The sequence below is a fragment of the Ambystoma mexicanum genome, chromosome 4p, assembly GCF_040938575.1.
Source record: "Ambystoma mexicanum isolate Mex_15411 chromosome 4p, UKY_AmexF1_1, whole genome shotgun sequence".
NCBI lineage: Eukaryota > Metazoa > Chordata > Amphibia > Caudata > Ambystomatidae > Ambystoma > Ambystoma mexicanum.
Genome location: NC_090927.1, coordinates 476,316,915 through 476,343,012, shown reverse-complemented (window position 1 = coordinate 476,343,012; position 26,098 = coordinate 476,316,915). Strand labels below are relative to the sequence as shown.

At 46.1% G+C, this 26,098-nt stretch overlaps 1 protein-coding gene across 4 annotated transcripts in view; it reads right to left on the bottom strand.

The window, feature by feature from the left end:
- KIDINS220 (kinase D interacting substrate 220) overlaps window positions 1-26,098 on the bottom strand; it is a 1,499,978-nt gene that overhangs the window by 350,311 nt on the left and 1,123,569 nt on the right. For all 4 annotated transcript variants that reach the window (XM_069606010.1, XM_069606012.1, XM_069606011.1 and 1 more), the window contains exon 23: window positions 15,879-16,041. In XM_069606010.1, coding sequence (XP_069462111.1) covers window positions 15,879-16,041 — 163 coding nt within the window. The remainder of the gene's footprint in view (window positions 1-15,878; window positions 16,042-26,098) is intronic.

The window sequence follows — 26,098 nt, the reverse complement described above, 5'->3', positions numbered from 1 at the left end:
TGCATAACCCGCGTGCACCACAGGACTGTTAGGTGTTACCCCTTTGCATTTTTGCCAAATTATGCTATTTGAAGTTAGGTGTTACCCCATTGCATTTTTGCCAAATTATGCTATTTGAAGTTAGGTGTTACCCCATTGCATTTTTGCCAAATTGTGCTATTTGAAGTTAGGTGTTACCCTATTGCATTTTTGCCAAATTGTGCTATTTGAAGTTAGATGTTACCCCATTGCATTTTTGCCAAATTATGCTATTTTGAATCTAGGTGCTACCCCACCGCATATTTGCTGCCTACCACTATTCATGCGCATATTCTGTTTACAAAGCCACCTTTGTCCTCCCAGAGCCCACAGAGCTCCTACCGCAATCCAAAGTTCACCCCCTGATCACAAACTGAATCTAGATGTCACGGCCCTATCTGCATACTGCACTTTTACTGCCCTGCCCGAATTGAACTGTACGTGTTTGTATTGTTTCTCGCCCTGCCTACCCAATCTCTCAGATAACACCTACATTGCCACTCCCACTCTGCTCACACAACGCCAACGCAGTACTGCAGAAAATGCTAACTATATTACTCATCTTCTATGCAATGGCCTCGCCCGCATCCCCAGACATCCTCTTCCAGGATACTGACTCAGGAACCCCCCCTCCCCAGCCAGGCACTAGTCTCACCAACGACCCCTACACAACTAGGTACTATCCTGACCCTTCCTACCCAAGATATCATTGCAAGTCAGGACCTACAACTTTTGCCTCCCACCCCTGCACTACCACCGAAAGAAACAACAAACTTCGCGCTAGACTCTCTAAACTTTATGAGCCGCCCCGAAGATTCCTGTCTGATTCCAAATGCGAAGCCAAAAGTTCTACCAAAGGCACCACTATCCCCACAACCAAGTCCAAACCTATCATTCATACAAACAGCTCGGTAAAAACGGATGTACACTCCTACAAAGGGGCTCTCCTCAATACCAGATCATTGGTCGCACATGCCCTTGATATTGCAGACCTAATTATCAAAGATAAATTAGACTTTATTGCTCTAACTGAAACGTGGCTCCACAATGCAGCAGGCCCATCTTTAATGCTGGCCATCCCAGACGGCTACACTATATCTAGGCAGGACCGGGTAGGTAACCGGGGCGGTGGCATCGCCATCATATCTAAAGTAAGCTTAGCTCTCAGACTAGCCCCGACCCAAACTCTGCAATCGTGTGAATCCCTCACCGCCAAACTCCCCATAAATAATACCCAATCCCTCACGATCCACCTGATCTACAGACCACCAGGTCCACTCGGAACCTTTGAGGAAGATCTACATAACCTAATTTCTAACAATGCGAAAACCACTTCACAACTACTGCTACTAGGGGACCTTAACTTAGGGTTCAACGACCCAGCAGACATACATGCCTCTACCATAGCCAATACGATCTCATCACTCGGACTCTCACAAAAAGTCAACCTACCCACCCACCTGAAGGGTAGAACCCTAGACTGGGTTGCTGATGCTAATTGCTCAGCGGTCATCTCCGCCACCACACCACTACCTTGGACCGACCATTCGCTGGTCTCATTTAACCTACTGACCTCTAGTTCACCTACCTCAACCGTGTCACTGGCACCACCCTGCCTCACAAGAAACAAGAAAAATATCTCAATAGAAAAAATCATCCCAGCTATCCTTCCAACCCTAAACGCATTGCCAGACAATCTAGATCCCAGCACACTAGTTCACGAATATAATAAAATCATGTTAACTACCATGGACAAAATTGCCCCACTCAAACTTCGCACCAGCAAGCCTAAAACCCATTTAAACAAATGGTACACACCCGAACTCAAAGCCCTCCGCCTAAAAAAGCGAAAATGTGAAGCTGATTGGAAATTATGCACCTCCAGTGAAAAGAAAGCCATCCTGGACACGATTTCTCGTCATTACAAAGCTGAAATCTGCTTAGCTAAACGGAATTCCTATAACATCCGCATTGCCAACTCCAACTCAAGTATGAAGGAGCTCTTCTCCATACTGAAGGAACTTGAGTCACCCATTGCCACACCCGACACCTGCACTAAGAACCAGACCTGGTGCACAGACATCCAACAAGCACTAGCAAATAAAACAAACACCCTACAAAATAAAATTCAACTAAAAAAAGACTCCCTAAACCTCACTAACCCTCCCACATCTCCGCCCAAAGCCTCACCAAGTACACACACTAACTCATTCACCTTCTCTAAAACCACCAAGCCGGTCAAGTGGCACAGCGAGTAGAACGCTCGCTTTGACATCGGTGCAGAGCTTGCTAACGCAGGTTCGAATCCCGGCAGGGCCAAACTCAGCCTTTCATCCTTCCGAGGTCGATAAATGAGCACCACACACCGTGGGTAATAATAAGCAGCGCTCAGATACCTGAGGGTTCGTAGCGCTATATAAATGCCAAATTATTATTATTATTATTATTACCACCCTTGAGGTTGAGAAAATCATCCTCTCTCTTAAACCATCAAACTGTAAAGGCGATATCTGCCCTGCACACATAATAAAGGATGCAGCCAGAGACCTGTCGCCCTTTATCTCTAAACTTATAAACGCCTCTTTCTCCTCAGGCATTATCCCTTCCAACTTAAAACAATCTTGGGTGCTCCCCCTCCTCAAAAAACAGACGCTTGATCCCCTCATCCCCACCAACTACCGACCCATCACAACGGTACCCTTCCTACTGAAAATCTTGGACAAAGTTGCCTATGTCCAGATTCAAAAATACCTAGAACTACACAAGCTACTAGGCGCCAGACAATCAGGTTTCCGCCCATTACACGGCACGGAAACAGCCCATATCGATCTGAAAACCCAAATTGATGATCTGAGGGACAAGGGCAAGACAGCACTCCTCCTCTTACTCGACCTCTCCGTGGCTTTCGACCTCGTTGACCACAAGGTCCTCTGCAGACACCTTGACTCAGCTGCTCATTTCTCCCCAGAAGCTATCAAATGGATTGAATCCTTTCTGAGTGAGAGAACTATGAGAGTCTTCTCCCCTTCAGCAGCAGCAGACCCCTCTCCTATCACTTGCGGAGTCCCGCAGGGCTCATGCGTCTCCCCCACACTATATAACATCTTCACCAAACCCCTGTTCGACGATCTGGACCATCTGGGTGTCACCTACACTAACTATGCTGATGACACTCAGATTCTCCTCCCACTTTCAGGGGATCACAGTAAGGACAGAGAGTTGGTTGAATAGGGTATATCTCATCATTCAGGCATGGATGGCATCCCATGGTCTATGCTTGAATGATGACAAGACAGAGCTCATCATCTTAGGTACACCTGCTAATATCAACAAACTAGGCCTTGAATATGCCGAATTCAACATAGATGGCAATCTCATCAGAGTATCCAGGGAAGTAAAAACCCTTGGCCTTTATCTGGATGCCACTATGTCATTCACTAAACAGGTCAACTCACTAGCATCTACCACTGCGTACACTTGCAAATTAATAAGGGCAGGCAGACCATTCCTATCCAATGACAGCTGCCTGATCCTGGCAAGAGCACTCATACTATCTAGGCTTGATTATTGTAATGCCCTCTATAGCGGTGCTAACAAAGCCATTATCCACAGGCTCCAAATCTTACAAAACAATGCCTTGAGAGCTGCCCTCGGCATTAACAAGAGAGATCATATATCAACCACTAGACGCCAACAGAAATGGCTCTCTACAGACAACAAAATCAAACTAAAGTTGGCCTCCCTAACCCATAAAGCCCTCAACAATGCCGCCCCCAGTTATCTGATGGACAAGGTAAAGAGAAAGTCCTCCATCCGACAAACAAGAACTATCAATTCCAACCGTCTGATAATTCCCAGATTCAAACTCTCCACCATTGGTGGGAACAGTTTCCCGGTGAAAGCTGCCACGCTCTGGAACTCTCTGCCACACAACCTAAGAGCTGACCAACCATACTTGCACTTTAGAAGACACCTCATCAGTCACCTTAACTCCAATAACCCTTGTATTTAGCTGCACTTTCTACACCTATGTATAGATAGTGATACTTTTGTTCGTGATTCTGCCCTCGCCTCTAACAGCCCTGCACACATCTGTGCACTTACCTCCTGTATAGATATTGACTTTTTACGTTTGAAGATTTGTATACCTCTTATTCCTGTAATCCTGAATATTTTTTTTCAGGATTACCCGCCTCTAACAGCCCTGTACATATCTGTATATTTACCCCTGCATAGATATTGACTTTGTATGTATGAAGATTTGTATATTTCTTATTCCTGTAATTCTGATTATTTTTATTACTACTTCAAAGTGTATATTTCTGCAACATTGTAAGCTTCGAATTATCTTGTGCCTGCGCCCTGTTGCCCCTGGGTAAGGTGCGCCATACAAATAAATAAACAAACAAACAGACATTATGGCGGCCACCTGGGAGTCCAGAGCATCGGTGGAGACCAAAATTGATGGCTTCGCCTCCAATGTTTCCTTCTTACGTCAGGACCTAAGAAACTTGACATCCCGTATAAGAGAAACAGAGCAGCGGAAATTTGACACAGAGGACACCATGAAGAAAATGGAGGATCGCCTGGAACAAATGGTGCAGAAATTCACCATTTTAGAGAGGACAGTGAAGGGAGGTCTCGCCGCAACAATCTACGCATACTTGGCCTTCCGGGAAAAGGGGCCCTCCATGTAACTCTTCCTAGAAAGCTGGCTTTTAGACATCATGGGCACTAAAAAACTCTCGAACTTCTTTTCCATTGAGAGAGCGCACAGGATCCCAGCTGGCAGACCGACAACGCCCCCCTCGGGCACGGTGATCGCCAGACTCATGAATTATAGAGGCCGCGATACACTTCTGCATATGGCGAGAGCAACTGGTCAGATCACATACAACGGCAACCGGATAGGGTTCTTCCCTGATTATACGAGAGAAGTCCAGAAGTCACAACAATCTTATGACTCTGTAAAGAAAAAACTCATCTATGGGCATCAAATATGAGCTCTTCTTCCCAGCTACCTTTAAGCTGTATTACAACAGTACGATCCACGTGTTCCAAAACCCCTGCGAGACCTGGTAATGGTTGGAAACAGGTCCTTTCTGCCTTGTGCCCGGACAGATCGAGAGACTGTACACCCCGTAAGGATAACACTGGTGACACTCAGACTCCTGAGCAAAATACACCAACATGCAAATAAGATGGAAACGTAGGATCACCAGAGCGAGGAGGGAACACCTGAAGTCCAGTAGCACATAAGGTGATCCCAGAAGAACAAGTTACTTTCTTACCTGGTAACGTTCTTTCGATGGGATGGTCCGACGACGTATTCCAGATCTATGACAGGTAATGTCCACAGCTGTGCTGCTTCGGAAAATCTTTGGCGTCTGCGTCCTGCGTCGATGATGTCGATGCACCATCCCCGAGGACCTCCTCCGACGGCCGACGTCACCCGATGTGATAAGTAGGACGCACGACGCACATAGCCTCAGTTATAGTTTTTTCCCAGAACGTGTGCCACCAGTTTTCTGCCAGTCAGACACACAAGGCCTTGCGGAACGCAAGCTGCAATCGCAAAAGAAATTCTGCATCAGGGAAGGCAGGGAGGGAGCGATATGGAATACGTCGTCGGACCATCCCATCAAAAGAACGTTACCAGGTAAGAAAGTAACTTGTTCTTCGAGGGGATTGGGTCCTTGGACGTATTCCATATCTATGACAGACTCCCAAAGCAGTACCAAGCAAGGAGGTGGGAAAGAATTTAGAATACAAATTTAGCATGCCCAATCAAATTGCGGAATAGAGAACTGCCTTGCCAAAGGCCAGATCTTGCCCTCTGATGGAATCGAGGGAGTAGTGACGTACAAAAGTATGTACTGAAGCCCAGGTGGCTGCATCACAGACGTGACGAATAGGAACTCCCCTCTGCAGGGCAGTAGACGCAGCCACTCTCCTGGTAGAATGGGCCCGCAAGCCAGCCGGAGGGTCCTTACCCACCAAGCGGTAACACTCGGAGATAGCTAAAATAATCCAACGAGACAAAGTCTGTTTCGTCACAGCTTGTCCCAAACGCTTTCCAGCGTAACCAATGAAAAGTTCATCGTCCACTCTGACCCGGGACATGCGCGAAATATAAAAGCTCAACGCTCTCCGAGGATCAAGCCTATGGAGCCTCTCCTCTTCCTTATCAGGATGTGGAGGAGGATAGAACGCCGGAAGATCAACCTTCTGGCTCAAATGAAATTCCGAAACCACCTTCGGAAGAAAAGAAGGACGAATTCTAAGGACAACCCTGTCCTTATGAAACACATTGAAGGGTGGCTTAACTGAAAGTGCCTGTAACTCACTCACTCTGCGAGCAGAAGTAACCGCAACCAAAAACACAGTTTTCAGAGTCAACAGCCTCAAAGGGCAAGAATGTAAAGGCTCAAACGGAGCACCCATAAGAAACTTAAGAACAAGGTTCAATTCCCAACCTGGCACCAGAAAAGGTGACGAGGGAACAAATTAGTGAGCCCTTTCAAAAACTGCGAAATTAAAGGAATCTTAAAATAGGAACACTCCTCAGACGAGGGCTTAAATATGGACAGCGCCGCCAGGTAACCTTTAATGGTCCCCACTTGCAAGCCCCTGTGGGCCAAAGAAAGCAAAAAAGACAGACCCATGGGAATGTCACAAACAAAAGGATCCACATTCTTAACTCTGCACCAGTCGCAGAACTTCCTCCAACACAACGGTACAGAGACTTTGTTGCCGGCCGCCTGGCCGAGAGCAACACCTCCATCACGTCTTCAGGGAGGTCCCAATCCTTATACCTCAACCTTTCAGAAGCCAAGCGTGAAGGTTGAGGGATCTGACCTCTGGATGGAGAACCTGACCCCCCTCCCGTGAGAGCAGATCGTCTCGGTAGGGAAGACGACGTGGAGGGCAGATGGACAAGTCGAGAAGGTCCGGGTACCACGTCCTCCGGGCCCACGCCGGAGCAATGAGGATCATCCGGGAACCGAACCTCCGTAACCTCCGCAGCACTTGCGGGATGACGGGGACTGGAGGAAACGCGTACAGCAGTGGGAATGACCACTCCACCACGAACACGTCTCCTAAGGCTCCTTTTGGAGGAAATTCCCGCAAGCAATACCTTTCGTACTTCCGGTTGACACTGGAGGCGAAGAGATCCACTTGAGGGTTCCCCCAAAGGGCGAAGATCTCCAGGAGAATCTCCTGAGCCAGCTCCCACTCCTGATAGATCGTGCTCTGCCTGCTCAGAGCGTCCGCCGTCTCGTTGTCGTCTCCGGCCAGATGAACAGCCGAGATCGAAACTTCCTGCTGGATGGCCCAGAACTCGAGCTGCATCGGCTCCCTGCACAGCGGAAGTGACCCTGCCCCCCCCTTTTTGTTGAGGTAGTGCATGGCCACCGTGTTGTCCGTTAGAATCAGGACACTCTTTCCACGCACAGTCGGCAGAAAAGCCTTCAGGGCTAGCCTGACGGCCATCAGCTCCAACAGATTGATATGGAGTCTGGACTCCGACGGAGACCAACGACCGCTGTCAACTCGTTGGCATGAGCTCCCCATCCCGTGAGGGATGCGTCCGTCACAATCGTCACCTCCGGCCAGGGCAGCCAAAATGGGGCCCCCTTTATCAGATTGCCTTCGACGGCCCACCACAGAAGGTCCCGGGCTACCAAAGGCGGCACCTGAACAGGGTCCGACAGCCTGCTGGAGGACTGAGACCACTGGAGCTTGAGTGCCCACTGCAAAGATCTCATCCGCAGACGAGCCTCTGGCACCAGAAGAATGCAGGATGCCATGAGGCCGAGCAGTCTCAAGAATTCGGACGCTCGGAGATTTTGGGCAAGCTGAAACTTGTGCACCATCTGCTGAATGTGAAGAGCCCTCACCTGAGGAGGAAAACACTGCCCCAGGGACGTGTCGAGCACTGCTCCGATGTACTGGAGTTGGTGTCAAATGGGACTTCTTTAAATTGAGGGAGAAGCCCAGCCTGTGAAGGGAGTGGCAGGTGACGGACAGATGATCCAGGACTTGCTCGGGAGCGCTCCCCCTGATCAACCAATCGTCCAGGTAGGGGGTAGACGTGAATCCCCCCTTTCCTGAGATGCGCTGCACCACCACCATGAGCTTGGTGAAAACCCTCGGGCGGAGGTCAATCCGAACGGCAGGACACGAAACTGAAAGTGCGAGTCGCCAACCGCGAACCTCAGGTACTTCTTGTGCTTGGGATGGATCAGCACATGGAAGTAAGCATCCTTGAGGTCGAGAGACACCAACCAGTCCTGAAGTTGAAGGGCCTGGAGGACTTGAGAAAGAGTTACCATCTTGAACTTGTCCTCCCTGAGGAGTTTGTTCAAACGGCGCAAGTCCATGATGGGTCTCAATCCCCCATCCTTCTTCGAAATACCATCCCTTGTTCCTCTCCGCTACAGGCACCAGTTCTATGGCACCTTTCTCCAGCAGGGCTTGAATTTCCTGCGCAAGGAGCGGATCCGGACTCTTCAAAGAGAGGTTCCCTGGTGGATTGTCGTGAGGCCTCTGCCGAAAGGGAAGACAGTAGCCGTGGGTTATGATCTCCACACATCCGAAGTAATGGCTTGCCACTCTACAAGATGCTGCGCCAGCCTTCCCCCAACCGGCGAACCATGGGACCTGGCCTCATGACTGAGTGGTAGCGGCTGCGGCGTTGCCTGAGGGCAAAGAGGCAACTGCCCGAGCGGCCTTGGCACCTCGAGTACCTTTGTTTCCACCTGTGGCACTCTTACGATGGCCTCTTTGACTGCTAGCTCCCCTCGCTTTACTGAAGGACGAGTAATAGCGAAAGGAACTAGCCCTCCATTGCTGTCCCCTAGGACGAAAAGGCAGAGGTTGTCGAACTGCAGCGCCCAACGACTTCGCTGCAGCTTTGGAGGTCTACAACCTCTCAAGGATCTCTTCAGCCTTGCTGCCAAAAAGGTGTCTCTCGACAGCTTCTTCTTGCGTTCCCGCAAGGCCTTTGCCGTGAGCGACTGGCAGTCGAGACAGTCGTCCGTATCGTGGGCCTCCCCGAGGCACCAGAGGCAGGCGTCGTGCGAGTCCGTGACCGAGATCTTGGACCCACAGTCCCCGCATTTCTTGAAGCCCGGACGCGGGGTTGAAGACGAAGTAGACATTGCCACGAACAGGTCTTCACAAAAAAACCGAACAGGTTCAACGAACCGAGAATTGAAAACAGCAAACTCCAACGAGTCGAGGCATACCGAGATTCACGAAGCGAACACGTCGCGGAAAAAACAGAACTGAGGCTATGGGCGTCGTGCGTCCTACTTATCACATCGGGTGACGTCGGCCGTCGGAGGAGGTCCTCGGGGACGGCGCATCGACGTCATCGACGCAGGACGCAGACGCCAAAGATTTTCCGAAGCAGCACAGCTGTGGACATTACCTGTCATAGATATGGAATACGTCGGAGGACCCAATCCCCTCGAATGGGACCCTAAGTCTGGCAGCCCCGGATGGAGGCGAAGAGAAGTAGACAGACCCCAGGGTTTCCCCAATTAGGTTTTCATGTGTTTAAAGTCATATGATTGTGGGCGACATGTGCTTCTGGTTGGGGGGGGGAGTTCACCGGGTATGGTTTGTAGATAGTGGGAGAAATGGGTTTAAATGTTCACAATTACACTGGGTAGAAAACCGTAACAAGGTACCCTCTACGCCCAGATCGAGGAATGAGAGATTCAAATGTTTAGAGTTAGAACGTTTCAACAGTTGTGGTTTGAATTGTACGAATGTGAAGCAGCGGCAGGATTGGCATGGAGCAGACACCAGGGTTTGAAATTGGTTGGTGCACCTGACGTGAGGGAGATCCCCAAGACAAACAACATCCTCCTCAGGCGTGTCACGACAAGGTACACGCAAACATGACACAGGTAGGACAGGTCTCCCTACAGACCTGGAACGTTAACGGCCTGCGGTCCTCCATAAAACGGAAGCTGGTGCTTCATTATCTTAATCGATATTCCCCTGATAGTGCCTACATCACAGAAACCGACTTAGTGGGTACTAACTGCGGGTTCTTTAGAAGGTCTGAATATCCACACACATATCAGGCTGGGTTCTCTAGGGATTCTAGGGGCACTATGATTCTTATTCATAAGCGAGTGCCATTTCAGGCTAAGAAAGTGAGAGTGGACCCTCAGGCAGGTTTGTGGTGGTACTTGGTGATATCTGGGGAAAGACTTGGTGCCTCACTGCAGCCTACGCACCTCCCACATTAACAGTGGAACTCCTCAGTGAGCTACAAACAATAATAATAGAAGAACAGGCAGACTCTTGGGCTGTGGGCGGGGACTTTAACGAGGTTATGGAGGTCGCCCGAGAAGGAACATACAGGGGCAACAGGGCTGGAGATGTCCCGACCAAATTATATACCTTTGTGGAAGCAATGGGGCTATTTGATACATGAGGGGCACTGCACACCTCAGACATAGGGTTCTCATTTTACTCCAATGCACACAAATTGTTTTCCAGACTTGAATATTTCCTCACTCCCAAGAATATGGCCTATAGGTTAATATCTGCAGAATTCCTCGCAAGAGGGATATCAGATCACTCCCTCCTACTGATAAAATTGAAGGGCATACAGCATATCTAGGGAGAGCTGAAATTGCGGAAGGACTCTCCAATAAGACCTCAGATCTTAATCAAAGGTCGATGGACTGCCCAATCACGAGATGCAAAGCGTATAAAATGGTCCATCGTGGGGAAGCGATCTCCTTGGTAGCTGCTCACCATAAGCAACACATTAAAAGAGGTCGTCGAGGCAGAGAGTCAAGTGGACAGGTGGGAGGAACGACTGCTAGAAGAGGGGACTCACACTGCACATGAGGCCATGATAACGGCCCAAGAGGTTGTGAGGAACTCTGCCGTTGGTTAATGCTCGGGCGGCCCATTGGTCGGTCTGGAGCCAGATTTATGAGACGGGGACAAAGCAAGAAAAACTCTGGCCTGGTTAGAGAGACGGGAACTAAGTAAGGGGCAGGTACGGGCCATTCGAGTGGAAGAGGGGGAAACGCTGACATGGGACTCCGATATTGCAGAGTCTTTTGCCAATTAACTATGAATGATTGTTCTGCCCCCCCCCTCTTCACCCCTCTGGCAGGGGGAGCCTATAACAGGCACCTTGAACTTCCTTGATTCAATTAAAATTCCTCAGCTCTCTAGACAACATGCTGAGCAGCTTGACTCCGAGATCACCGAGGAGAAGGTGGGGGAAGCATTGATGCAGCTGCAATCGGGGAAGACTCCTGGCCCTAACGGTTTTCCAGTGGAGATATGGAAACGGTTGGACGGGGCACCGATGGGGCACATGCACTGCATGTTCCTCCGTAGTAGGGAGCTAGGTGTGCTCCCCCCCTGGATCCCCAGAGGACATACATCATTGTAATTCCCAAACCCGGGAAACCCCGGACCGCAGTGCCTCATATAGGCCCATATCATTAATAAACAGGGAAGCAAATATTATGGCCCGAATACTGGCTAACAGAATGCTTGGGGTGATCGAATCTCTGGACCACCAAGACTAGTGTGGCTTTATGCTGGGCCAATCCACTCGAATGAACCTACGCAGGGTTCAGATTGCCCTAGACCGAGCATCTGAGATCCCGGAACCGTTGGCCCTCCTCGTGGTTGATTTTGAGAAGGCCTTTGACTCAGTGGGGTGGAATGCTCTGTGGGAGATTATGAGACGGATGGAATTCGGGCAAGGCTTCATGTCATGGGTCAAACTCCTCTATACTCTTCCCAAAGCATTTGTGAGGGTAAATGGGAAATCATCTAGGATGTTCCCCCTGGGTCGTGGGACCAGACAGGGCTGTCCCTTCTCACCTCTACTGTTCCTTCTCGCAATCGAACCTTTAGCGACTAGACTAAGAACAGATGTAAACTGGTCTGGGTTCACCTGACCGGGGGCAGGGGAAGATTGAGTCTTGCTATATGCGGATGACCTCCTTAAATACCTCGGCAACACAGTGGTCTCCTGCCCGATCGTGTCGAAGACTCTTGGAATTCCAAACATTTTGGGGGATTCTGCATGAATAAACATCCAGGGGGCAATGCAGCGATTCCTGAACCTTGTCCATACCGAGTCTCGGTGTTGGGCTTTACTTATCTGGGCATACGGGTCAGTCCAACGCTAGATGATTTCCTCAGGGTTAACCTACAACCGGTGGTGGATAGATTCATGGATGATGTTTCACACTGGCAGTCCCTTCCACTGTAGCTGTTGGGAAGGGCAGCACTGTTCAAAATGATGACGCTTACAAGGCTCCTGTATGTCCTACAGAGCGCCCCACTTCCCATCCCCACCGAAACCTTTGTAACTATTGATAAGATCCTATGCACACTGCTATGGAGTGGCAAACAACCCTGCATTGGGCTTAAGACTCTCCAGCGCTTAGTATAGGAGGGTGGTATAGGATTACCGAATATTCTACTACTGGGCCTCACAAACGGGGATGGTAAATGAGTGTCTGCATGGCGACCCAATGCTCCTGCATATTCGGGTAGGAATGGGTGATAGTGGCTCTTTCTCCCCCTCCAGATATTGTACGATGACAACAAGAGCTTGAAAGGGATACCAAGAATGTCACTGCATACCCGTCGAGGTTGGGAGGAGGTCGCACCGACACATAGGATGGGACGACAGGCCAACACTGATCTAGCCCTTGTGGCACAACACATACCTCCCCAGAATACAGAGAATGGGATACTTGGAACCTGGGAGTAGCGTGGTTTATGCACACTGGCGGATATTATTCAAGAGGGGCGACTTTTAGATTTTGAGACTATGAATGGGAAATATGGGTTGCAACCTATGGACAGCTTTAGACACACGCAGCTCACTCATGCCATCAATGCCCAATTCCTGAGCCCTGCTGATATACCCGCCTGTTCCCCCCTAGAGACAAATGTTCTCCCGGACCATATCTCTTCTAAGGTTACCTCCACTATTTACCAAGCGCTTAACTCCTTTGGCACTAGGGAACTTACAAAAACTGAAAGAAAAATGGGAAAATGACCAGGGCACACTGGAGGCAGAAGAATGGGTGGAGGTGTTAATGTTGCCTTGAGAAATAGGTATTGATGCCAAGCTGAGACTGTTACAGCTCAGAATACTACACAGGTCATACTACTCTAGAACAATGATGGCTAAACGGGGAAGAACCAATGGTGGAGAGTGCCTCCGGTGTAAAAGAACAGAAGGCACCCTTTCTCAAATGATCTGGGAGTGGAGAGTATTACAGGAGTTTTGGGTGACGTGCATCACTAGACTCTCCAAGATAATGGGGAGTCCCCAGTTCAGAGAGACCCAAAGTTGATACTATTGGGGATGTGGGGTGAAACGGACTTCACCAAGTATGAAAAAGCATTCCTTGGGGTGGCACTAGGAGTGGGGAAGAGATTAACCACTGCTGCTTCAGGTTCTGCAGATACAATATGCATAGATCAATGGTCCAATGAAATAAGCAGATGTCCCTCCCTGGAACGACGCATTTACACCCCAAGGGGGTGCCCCCGGAAATTTCCCAAACTTTGGGGGATGTAGGGGGAATAAGAACTGAGCTTGAACTACCGACCACTATCCAAAAGGAAGCAGGTGGCCCTCGCCATTGGGAGCCCTCCCACTCACCCCCCGCAATCAGAGAACTTTGGTGCTCCATGTATAGCTTACAACGATTACTGTGTATACTGTTTTTCTTGTGACCCTGCTGCTTATGTACATTCATATAGCTTCTTTTGTAAAACTTAATAAACAGACTTATAAAAAAAATACTAGTTGGTGTCCAAATAAATCCAGAACTTATTCACAATACCGGTACTTTGTGTCACGTTTCTGGCTGCAATACTAATTTGCCCAAAGCACCTCACATTTTTTACAAAAGTCACCCAAAGTAAGAAAAATAAATGCTCTTCTTTATCTTTCACCTGGCCTGGTAGTTTAAAAAAAACACCTTTTATTACAATCTTTCGATGTAAAACTAAGAACCACCAATTAGACGGCATTGACTTTTAGATCTAGGGAAGCCATGAACTGCACATATCTAGTAGCGATACAAGCCACGTCACCTGCATACACCACGACAGGCATTCTTTTTAAGCCTAAACATGGTACATCCACTTCACCTTCAAGCAGGGTGCTTCCTAAGGTGCTGGTATATAAAGAGTACCAAAAGGGGTGCCAAGACGTACCCCTGCCACAAACCCTTTCAATTTTAAGCCAAGGAGTACAGTTACCTAAGCACCCAACTCTCACATAGGCCCTGGTGCCACAATGGAGTGCTGTCTTTACTGTAGATTGAGGATTTGAGAACAATGTTGGAAGGACACATCCTTGTTAATATGAAAAGAAGAGACTGAATGACTTCCATATCTATGCTTAGAGACAGCCGCTTTGACACGGATCGAATGACCGACGTCACCCCCAGCGGCGGCTGGTGCACAGTAAGGACAGAGAGAGATATCTTTGTACTTTGAGAATTACTATGTTCTCTCCATTCATTGACTTCCAAGGTTGGTTAACACGTATGGTTGCTTTTCCTTTTCAATTCTGCTCCAATTGTAGCAACTGGTTTATCGTGCATGTATCACCATGGTCCCAGGCCATAGTCAGTCAAGCACTCATAATGGAGAAAATGCCCATGGCGCATAGGTTTAACTTTTAACATCCTATCCTGGCTCTCTCTCTTTAGGCATCTTATAAAGTCTTCTCCCAGTATGCAGAAGTTTCCTTAATTTATACTTTATAATGCGAGCACTACATTGATTCCATTAGCGCATCAAGACATTGGGCCTCATTACGACCCTGCTGGTCTGGAAAGAATGGTGGTGATAAAACCGCCACCACCGTTCTTTCTGGACCGACTGATTAAGAGTCCTGCAGGCGGGAGGTGCCACTCCCGCCAGGTCTGACCTGGCGGGTTTAACACCACCCGCCTACAGGCAGACATGGAAACACCGGCTCTGTCATAGACGGAACCAGTGTTTCCATTGTCCCCATCCCCATGGAGTCCTATGGGGCTCTCTGGGAATGGGGACTTACACAATTCCGCCTCCGGAATTCCTGGGTCACCGGTGTCGTAATGTCCTGGTAATTCCGGCAATCACAGAGGCGGAATGGTAATACGAGTCCGGCGGTAACCTGCCGGTTTTTCGGGCTCGGTTAGCGCCAGACTCGTAATGAGGCCAATTGAGTGTTAAAAGTAAAATTGAAAGTTAGCAGGCATGTTAAGTCCACATCCATGAATCACTTTAGAACAATGCTTTCATTACAATATTTTTGTAAAATGAAAACGGAAGGCTTGCTAATCAGAATAATTTCTGCATTTAGCACTAGAGCATGGCATGATTTGATTCACATATTACATCGTGAAAAAAAGAGCAATGGCCATTGCTCAATGAGCGTGTGCGACTATAAGCCATTCAATCACTAGGCTAATATACATTTTATGGAGTAAGTGATAAAAAATCTCGTTAGCAAACGGTATAACTATGTTCAGAAGCAAGCATAATAGAAGATTGTACTAACATGTACTGGCAAACATGGGAAGGTGGCAAAGGTGCATCTCTAGCTTTTAAGGAAACAAAAGTCTAATATTCATGATGTAATGGATATTATTTGCTGTGACAGCTCCAAAATCTTTAATGAAATTATTAACACAAATACTAATGGTACAGCTGTTTAAAAAAAGGGGAGATCTAAAAACACAGAGCTGATATTAGTAGATTCCAATACTATGAATTGAACAACATGTAATCATTCTTGAAATCTAGCGCAGCATAGCTTCCCCCATTCAATTAGTGCAGTCTACCTCTCATAGATTGTCTTTAAGGTTGATTGATCTGGAACACCCTCCGTTTCTTCAAGATACAGTATTATCCAGGATGTTCGATAAGGCCACTGCTCTGTTAGATTGATCCAAGATGCTAAACGATCCCAGTTAAAACTGATTTGATTTGCTCTCAGCAGGCGTCCTGTTGAAAGTGAAGGAGCATTCAATACATCGTTTTTAGCAACAATTCACACAAAACACTGCACATGTATTCAGGACTGAGCAGCTCAATTCAGTAAGTATACAGTAGTAAAATAAGTACTTTAAGGGTGCAGAAGTAAGGCTTGGACCCAAAGGTGGCATAGTTTTAGTTATAACTTTTATTAGCCAGTAAAAGGGTTGGGGAAATGGCCTCTCTGTTCATAAAGCTAAGAGGGGTTTCCCTGCCTCAAAGAAATCCAAGGAAAACGACAGGATGTCAAACAAATAGCCAGTCACTGTCGTGCTCCAAAAATCCTATTTCTGACCCTAACACTAATAACATAAATCTAATGTGCAAGGGTGTTCTTATCCAAACTAAAGTGTTAATGGCAGTTCTTGCCAACAGAAAAGTTCCCAATGTCTGGGGTGGTCAAAACGACAAAAGAAATGCTCCAAAATGTATTACTCCAAGGATTATGGGCTAGCCTTCCCATGGATTCCTTCTTTTTCTACTTTAGAAGCTCGTCTCCTCCTTGGTGTACTCTCCTGCCAACTTTATATTTTGTTCTGATCTATCTTTTGCTTTAAGGGTCCCAGACCCTCTTATTCTCAGATTCTAATGTGGGTGCGGGTGATAACTTGGTCTACTCTCCTGCCAAGCATATGCTTTCTACTGTACTCTCTCTGTTTCTCTCAGGGGCAAGTAATAACATTACGGTAAAAAACATAAAAGTATATTAGCAATACATTTATAAAAATATATTAAAAATCAAATATGGAAACTCACTGAGAAACTGAAAAACATCAAATATTATATACACACAAAATTGTATGCATACAAACAAATGATTTTTTAGTAGCTAACATCACAATAAAAACAATACATAAACACGCTCTAAACAAAAAAAGAGTTACATTTATTTCAACACATTTATTTCAACAAATATATACATAATGTATACAGTTTGCAAACGTTGTAATATTTATATTATAATCTTCATACTTTGACATTAATACAAACATGCTATTTCTATTACAAAATAATGACTAAATAATAAATAGTAAAAAAAAAAAAGCAGACCAAATGTCATGCACATTAAAAACCAATCAATAAAAATGGTTTAACATTTTTATCAAACACAAATATTTATAAAGAAATGACACCACCTTTACAATCCAAGAAACATATTACACACAAAAGAAGGGTGTGTTAAGGTTACCATGATTGATTTGAAAATATTTTTATGAATGTACTGATATTATTTGTATGTTCTTACATTAACGTTATTATTTCTAATGTTATCGTTTGGCTTACCCTTAACTTTTGTAAAAACCTTTTTCCATATATATATTTACTCATGGGTTACTTTTTATCAGAAAAGAAATGCACAACCCTGCCGGGTATGTATGACTCTCAGTTTCAAAAGGACTCCAAATCAGAAGGTTGCAAGGAGTAAAACCATTAAATATGTGATTACTTTGCAGACATCTAAAAAGTGATTGCGTGAATAATGTGTTTCGTACCCTCCAAAGGTGTTCAGTTACATCAATTCAAAGTGTGTAATGGACCACTATATATTCATTAAAAAACGTAGTTAGGAGAGAGTTAAGGTGATCAGATTTAATGTGAAAAATACATAGCAACATGTTAGGTAAGATTTTGATATCTATGATAAATCTTCCTGACCTGTGTCAACTCCAGAACATTTTTCTGTAACTGGGTAACTATTTGACCATGTCCCTAGGTGAAGGGGAATCTTTTCCCCTCTCACCTACTCTTACTTTTGTTATGGGTGACGTTTTTATGTCTCTCCATAGTGTATGGTTGACGTTATAGTTTCCTACAACTTTTGGGCTTAGACTGGGTTGCAGCCATAGGCTCCCCTGTTAATTTCTCTTTCATGTACTTGGGTGAACTACAGTACTTAAGTAGTAAAGAGGGATTTTCATCCCCCTTTACATTTTATATAGTGAGCCAGCACACCCCACCTTACGTGGAGTGCAGGGGGATACACTGTATCCCCTTTTTTACTTACCTGGTAACATTTTGCCACAATTGCAAGTTTCCCTGAATTATTGGTGGCAGTTTAACTACTTTTATGAGTTTTATGACTTTAGTCTTCATTACTCGCAGGCTGTTCATTCAGCTTCGGTAATGCACAGAAGGGCCACCATTTTGTTACAATGGTGTGCTGCGTCTTTTGACATTTCTTGTGTGCTTGCTGTTTCTTTGGTCTTTCCCTGCCATTCTAGGTGGGAACCTCCTCAGTGGCTGTCTTGTGTTTGGCAGGAATCCTGTAGATTCCCCGCCCAGTCTCCAGAGTGTCTGGAAAGGCCAGAAGCGATGGAGGAGTAAAAAAGTCTGCAGCCCTTTCTCTTTCACCTTGCCTGAAAGGGACAAACTCCCAATGGGGGGCTGGCTGTCCTGATTGGACAGCGAGGCCGCCTCTTGCTGTAAAACACAGGGAGAGAATGCAAAGTTGTGCTGTAGGTCCTGATAAATACTCCGAACCTGGAAGCTGCTGACAAGTCGACTACTGGAGATGAAACCGAAGAGGAAGATGAAGAAACAACGGGTGTAGTGAATTCCATCGACCGGAGAGCCTACTCTGTAACCAAAGCCTGCTGTAACCCTTCATTCCAATCGACCTGGGGACTTCGAAAACAATGGCCCCGACCCAGGGCCTGGTGACATCCACTAGATTCAAGAAGACCTGCATTTTGAGACCTCCCACTTCATGCTGCGACCTTGCAGGGCTGCAATACCCCAATAGCATGGGACCTCGAGCCAGTGTGCGTTGCACAGTCTTCCGAATTGAGCCAAAACTTTGGTGGTATCCTGCTGGAACTCCAGAGACATGATCAAAGTCCTAAAAGTCCCCTCACCAGAGTGGCTGGACCTTCCAAGTGATGCAAATCCAACTAGTGATATTCAGTATTCTTCTGCCGCTGAAAAGGGCGCCAAAACCACAAAGCCGCGTCCAGCTATGAAGAAACTCTTGCCTGGAGCCTTTTCCCGGCTGCAATATCCCCTTGAGTCCTGTCTTCCATCTTTATGACAAAGGAATCCATCGACTGGGTTTTTGGCTGCAGATCCTGAAATCTTCCTGCTACAACTCTTCTGTGCTGAGGTACTGTGTTGGCTGGGGTATCTATTGAGGCGTTTTCTGTGATTGGGAGTCCTCTCATCCAGTTCATCCAGGCCCACTGCTGGAATCGTCCTAGGGTGTCTTCTCTGAAGTCCTTGGACCCTAACTAACGTTAAAGTGAACTACTTGCTTGTTTGAACAGTCTTTCACAAGACCTCTGACTTTTTCCGCAAATGAACCCCATCTCACCCTGCCTACAGCTGGCACCTGGAGCACTAGCGTCCCTCTTCTGCCTCTGGGTGAACTCATGCTAGGGAAGGGCTGGATAAGTAAAGGATTCTGTCTTGAAAAGAATAGCAAGTGTTTGAAAAGTACTTACTTGTGGAAGGTAGGTAACTAACTTGGAGGGAACAGTTCCTAAATTTCTTACCTTGAATGTGTTGTGCCATTCTGAAAAGAATATATAAAGGTTAATGTACTCACCTGTGAATGTGTTGTGCCTCTTTCCCAAAAATAATGTTGTTGGCTTCACTATTTCTTTGAGGAGAACCATCTCCGGTTCCGGAAGCACCTAAAGGCCTTCCTCTTTGCTTCTGCCTTCGCCCCCCCACTCCCGCCTGCTGATCTGTTTCTCTCTCTGCACTGTGCACCTGGCCACCCTCTGTCCTCCGGGCACAGGTACCTGCTCACCCTGCCACCCTCTTGCACTGCTTCCTAGCCACTCCTTGCACTGGGGTCTGTATCTGTACCCATACAGTCCCTTAGCCCATTTCTTTTCTTTCCATACTTATCAGACATACCCTGTCTGCTGCCTTAAACCCAGCACTTACCACTTGCTGGCTGCACCACCACTGCTTGTTGCCTTTATTATTTATTTATTATTATTATTTATCTGTTTCTCCTTTGCTCCACCCTTTCCACTTCTCCCCCCTTCATGCACTTTTCCCTTCCCCCTCTCCCATGCACATGCGCGTTCTCAATCTCACTAGGACTAGTAAGATCATGGTTTTGTTCTCCCCTGTTCCTCTCCCTTGCCTTGTTGCGCTCTGAAACACCTGTTTACAAGCGTGATATAAATAAAATATCATATCATTTCAGAGAATAGGTGTATAAATTCCCTAACTGGGTATTGCTTCCCCCTAACTTGCTGTATAGCCTGTTCAGAATAAGTCTGCCTTACGTTTTACCTACCTAGAATAACATTGACTCATTCATAAAGTGCAACATTGGGTTTTACCTTCCCTGGTCTGTTTTATACAGATGCTAAGCAGTCTTAGGTTTATATCTACCTTTAATTTGCTGGTAGCTTCTTTAAAAAGTATATGGGTTTTACTTAACTTGAGTTAGCTGTGCACTATCCTAAAATATGTTAAAGAGTTATTGCTTACCTTAGTCTGTGTTCCACTGATCTAAAAAGCAACTGTAATATATTACATCCTTAGGATTTACCTGCCTAGAATAGCTGTGTGTCATTCTTAAAAGATTTTATGTAGCTGCAGCGGACCTTGATCTTCCTGGTTCAATCCTAAATTAGTGTAGAAAATGATTGCTTACCTCAGTCTGTGTTCCACTGAGCTGAAAAGAAACTGTAATTGTATATTACACCAAAAGGTCTTACTCATCTAGTATAACTGTTATCCTGAACAATAGTTATAGATTTCTACTGTTCCTTGAATGAGTGCTCCACTATTCAGATAAGTATACTTGTAGGTTGGTTTAGCATGCAATTTCTTTGCCAAGTGTCACTGCATAACTGACATGGTCTACTACTACCCTTGTATTACTGAAAGTAATCAGAAAGCAAGTTATGGTTTTACTCCCCATGAATAGGTGTGACCTATACTAAATGAGTATGAGGAGGAATGACTGCCCTAGAATTACTGTTGGGTAAGTTGAAGAAGGCTTATGCTTTGGTCTGTGTACCTGCAAGCATTGTGGTGTGCTTTTTATAATGTGTTTATGATTTTATGGCCAGTACTTACTGTTAGGTAAGATTTTCATATTAATGACAAATCTTCCTGACGTGTGTCAACCCCAGAACCTTTTGCTTTGACTGGGTAACTATTCTACCTTGTCCCTAGGTGAAGGGGAATCTTTTTCCCCTCTCACCTAGTCGTCTACTCTTTTTATGGGTGACATTTCTATGTCTCTCCATAGTGTATGCTTGAAGGTAGTTTCCTACAACTTTTGGGCTTATGCTGGGACACCCCTTAGGGCTTCCCTGTTAATTTCTCTTTGATGTGCTTGGGTGAACTACAGTTCCCAAGTAGTTAAGAGGGATTTTCATCCCGCTTTACATTGTATACAGTGAGCCAGCACACCCACCTTATGTGGAGTCCTGGGGGGGGGCTACAATGTATCCCTCGTCTTACTTACTTGGTAATATTTGGTTACAATTGCGAGTTTTACATGAATGGATGGTGGCAGTGGCTTTACCTTCATGACTTTTAGTCTTTATTACTCGCAGGCTGTTAATTCAGCCTAGGTAATGCACCGAAGGGCCACCATTTTTTTTTTAATGGTGGTCTCCTTTTTTTGCCATTTCTTGTGTGCTTGGTGTTTCTGAGGTCTTCCCCTGCCATTCTAGGCAGACCCACCTCAGTGGCCGTTTTGTCTTTGGCGGGAATCCTGTGGATTCCCCGACCATGCACCAGAGTGTCCGGAAAGGCAGGAAGCGAGGGAGGAGTCCAAAACTCTGCAGCGCTTGGTCTTCCACCTGGCCTGAAAGGGAACAACTTCCAGTGGGGGCTGGCTGTCCCGATTGAAAGCCAGACCGCCCCTTTCTGTAAAATGATGGGAGAGACTGCAGAGGTTGTGCTGTAGTTCCTGATAAAAACTCCAAACCTGGAAGCTGCTGACAAGTCGACCACTGGAACCAAATTTGAAGAGGAAGATGACGAAGACATGGCTGAGATGATTTCCAGCAACCGGAGAGCTGGCTGTGTAACCAGAGCCTTCGGTTACCCTTTCTTTCAAACGACCTGGGGACTCCGAAAACTACGACTCTGAAAAGAGCCTAGGGAAATCTACTAGACTTAAGACCTGCATTTTGAGCCATCCCACGTTGTGCTGTGACCTTGCGTGCTGAAATACCCCTATACCCTGGGACCTCGAGGCATTGTGTGGTGCACAGTCTTCCGATTGGGAGTCCTCTCATCCAGTTCACCCATGCCCAGTGCTGGAAACCTCATAAGGTGTCTTCTCTAAAGTCCCAGGACCCTAACTAACGTTAAAGTGAACTACATACTTGTTTGAACAGTTTTCTGCAAATTAACCCTATCTCACCCTGCCTACAGCTGGCACCTAGACCACTAGGGTCCCTCCTTTCCCTCTGAGTGAACTCATGCAGTAGACTAGAGAAGGACTAGACAAGTAAAGGATTTTGTCTTGAAAAGAATAACAAGTTTCTAAAAGTACTGAAAGAATTGGTTGGCAACTAACTGAGAGTTAACAGTTACAACAGTTCTTACTTACCTTGAATCTGTGTTGTGCCATTCTGAAAAGTATATATAAGGTCAATTTACTCACCTATGAAGTGGCTGTGCCTCTTTCCCAAAAGTAATGCTGTTGGCTTTACTAACTATTTTTTTCAGAGAATAGGTGTATAAGTTCCCCAACTGGGTCTTGCTTCCCCTAACTTGCTGTATAGCCCATTTAGCATAAGTCTGCCTTAGGACTTGATCTACCTAGAATAACACTGATTAATTCATAAAGTTTAACATTGGGTTTCGCTTTCTCTGGTCTGTTTTATACAGACGCTAAAACAGTCTTAGTTCTATAGCTACCTTTAAGCTGCCAACAGCTCCTTTAAAAAGTATATAGGGTTTACTTACCTTGAGTTAGTGCCATCCAAGATAAGTTACACCGTTATTGCTCATCTCAATCCACCGATCTTAAAAGCAACTGTCATAGTATATTACATCCTTAGGTTTTATATGCCTAGAATACCTGTGTGCCATTCTTCAAAACTGTTTTTTTTAGGTGTAGCCGACCTTAGTCTGCCTGGTGTATCCTAAATTAGTGTTAAGAGTAGTTGCTTAACTTAGTTTGTGTTGCACTGAGCTGAAAAGCAACTGTAATTGAATATTAAATCAAAAGCTCTTACTTACCTAGTATAACTGTTATCCAGAAAGTAGGTGTTCCACTATTCTGAAAAGTATCCTGGTAACAGGATTGATTGGTTGATTATGTGATTTATTTGCCAAGTGCCACTGCCTAACTGACAGGGTCTACTACCCTTTTATTACAGAAAGTAATCTAAAAGTAACTAACAGTTTTTACTACACATGAATAGGTGTGCCCCTATACTAAATGTGCATGATAAGGTCTGACTTACCTACAAATACTGTTAGTGTTCGGAACAAGGTCTATGCTTTGGGTCTGTGTACTTTAAAGCATAGTGTTGTATTTTTATAAAGTGTTTATATGATCTGTGATAGTACTCATTTACCCAAGATTTTCCTTGGTCTACTTATACTTAAATTAAGCCTTTATTTTTGCAATACATAGTGTTTCAGTGTTACTTTGGACTTTATATGTACTACAATTTCTTATTACTGATTCTACAGCCCTCTCTCCCTCCTAAGATAAGCCAGGCTGCTCGGTCTATGCTACCATATACTCCGGTGGTACAGCCTTATACTAAGAGTGGAGTTGTGTACTGTGTCTCAGTTGAATGGTTTTACTAAGCCCTTGGTTGGACTTCATGAAAAACTGTCCTTAACACAACAAAACCTTGGTTAAGAGAAAGTTAAGGTGATAATATGTAACGCAACGAAACCCCTGAAATTCAGCAATTGCATTTCTGGCAAGTCCACCTTAACTATGTGCCTCCAGTTGTGCAGCGTATGACCACAATGATGACATCATGGATGACACCTAATAAGTTATGTTATGTTATTTGGCATTTATATAGCGCTCTATATATCATTGGTATGACCTCAAAGCGCTGGTAGGTTGAATGCCCTTGGGGACCGTAGTCCAGGTCAGTTGAGAGAGTAAGGTGTCATACGCTGTTTCCAATTATGTGTGCAGCTGATGCAATTGCCTGATGGTAGCTGCATCCTAGCACTAGGTGTGGTGGTATTGATATCAGTTGAATGTGTGCAGTATGGAGGGTGGCCACCGAGACTGGGTTCTGGCTGCTTTAGGCCTGTGTAGGACGCTTATGTCTGCAGCTAGGCCTGTTTTTCATTCGATGTAGCTGCGTTTTAGTAGAATGATGAGGTGTTCATGGGGTAATGTTTATATGTGAGCAGCTAGGCCGAAATTGATCGAGGGGATGTAGCTGCACTTTAATTCTGTGTTGGTGTAGAGAGTAAGCATAGTGATATGGGAGGTGAGCGTTTGGGTGGAGTTATGATCTAAGGATTTCGCTATTCTAGATTTCAAACATGCGTTTGCTTAACAGTGACTCAATAAGCGTATTCAGTGGCATCATTGCTTGGGATCTCATTGCGCATTAGTCATTACAGAAAGAGACACGTTTTTAGAGCTTTGCAGAAGGTCATATAGTCTTGGGTGTGTCGAATATGAGGGGGGAGTGAGTTCCAAAGAGTTGGGGGCCAAGGTTCAGAAGGGGGATCCTACTATCCTGACAGAGTTAGAGGTTGGAATCACTAAAAGGAGAGCAGTGCTTGATCTTAGGGTGCAAGATGGAAGGTAGGGTTTTATATTTTCTTGTAGGTACATCGGGGCGGTCTTGTGCACTGCTCGGTGAGTGATGCATTGATGCATAGGTTCTTGAAGGTGACCTTTCGTCTAACTGGGAGCCATTGGAGGGTTCGGAATGCTGGTGAGATGTGGTCTCTTTGACCCAGGGCAAGGAGCAGTTTTGCGGCAGCGTTTTGGGCTCTTTGGAGTTTGTTGAGTTGGTATGCCGGAGCTCCTAGGTATAGGGAGTTGGCATAGTCCAGTCTCGACATCACAATAGACATAACTGCGGCAAGTCTGTTCGTGTAGGAGAGGTAGGGAAAAATGCATCTGAGAAGTTTGAGGTGGTAGTGACAGCATTTTGACATGTTGATCTGACGGGAGAGGGTTAGGCCTGAGTCCATAGTACAGCCTAGGTTTTTCACTATATTGGAAGAGGGTGCAGGAGGGGTTAGGGGGGGGGCTAAGGGATGGGCCAATCGAGCGGATGTGGTAGAAGGCCAGTATTGCCAAACACCTTGATTTCACTTTTATCAGGGTTCAAAGGGAGTTGGTTTAATGTCATCCATTGGTCAATATCGAGGAGACAAGCTTCAAGGTCGGAATGGGGATTGGTGCTTTACTTGGGAATTCTTCAGATAATTTGACTATCGTCAGTGTAGTTGTAACAGAAGATGTTATGCGTTCGGATGACTCCTGGTAAAGTGGTTATATAGAGGTTGAACAGAAGAGCAGATAGGCATGCGCCTTGGGGTACTCAATGTTCACCGAGCGAGCAGATGAGACAAAAGGGGAGAAGAGGGTTATTTGTTTCCTGTTGCTGATGAAGGAGGCAACCCATTTGAGAGCAGTGCTACGGTTCCTAGGGAGTGAAGGCTGTCAAGGAGGATTGAGCGGTTAACCGTGTCAAAGGCTGCAGAGGGATTGAGGAGAATCAGCGCTGCGCAGCCTTCAGATTCTGCAGTGACCTTGAGATCATCCCAGATCGAGATCATAGTGGTTTCTGTTCCATGTCGCGTTCTGAAGCCTGATTGTGCAAGGTGTCGAGGAGACAGTTGGATTCTACAAAGGAGTTCACCTGGGAGTATGCTGTCTGGACAATAAGTTTTGTCAGAAATCTGGTGTTGGAGATCGGTCTGTAATTCTTGGGGTCAAGCGGGTCAAGGGATGCCATTTTTAGAAGCGGCTTGACGTGTGCTATTTTGCAGGCATCAGGGAAGATGCCAGTGGTGAGGGGGTTACTTAGTATGGCTCTTGCAGGTTGTCCTGTGCAGGTAGGCAAGAATATTTCTTTCAGGACAGAGGCGGGGCAGAGGT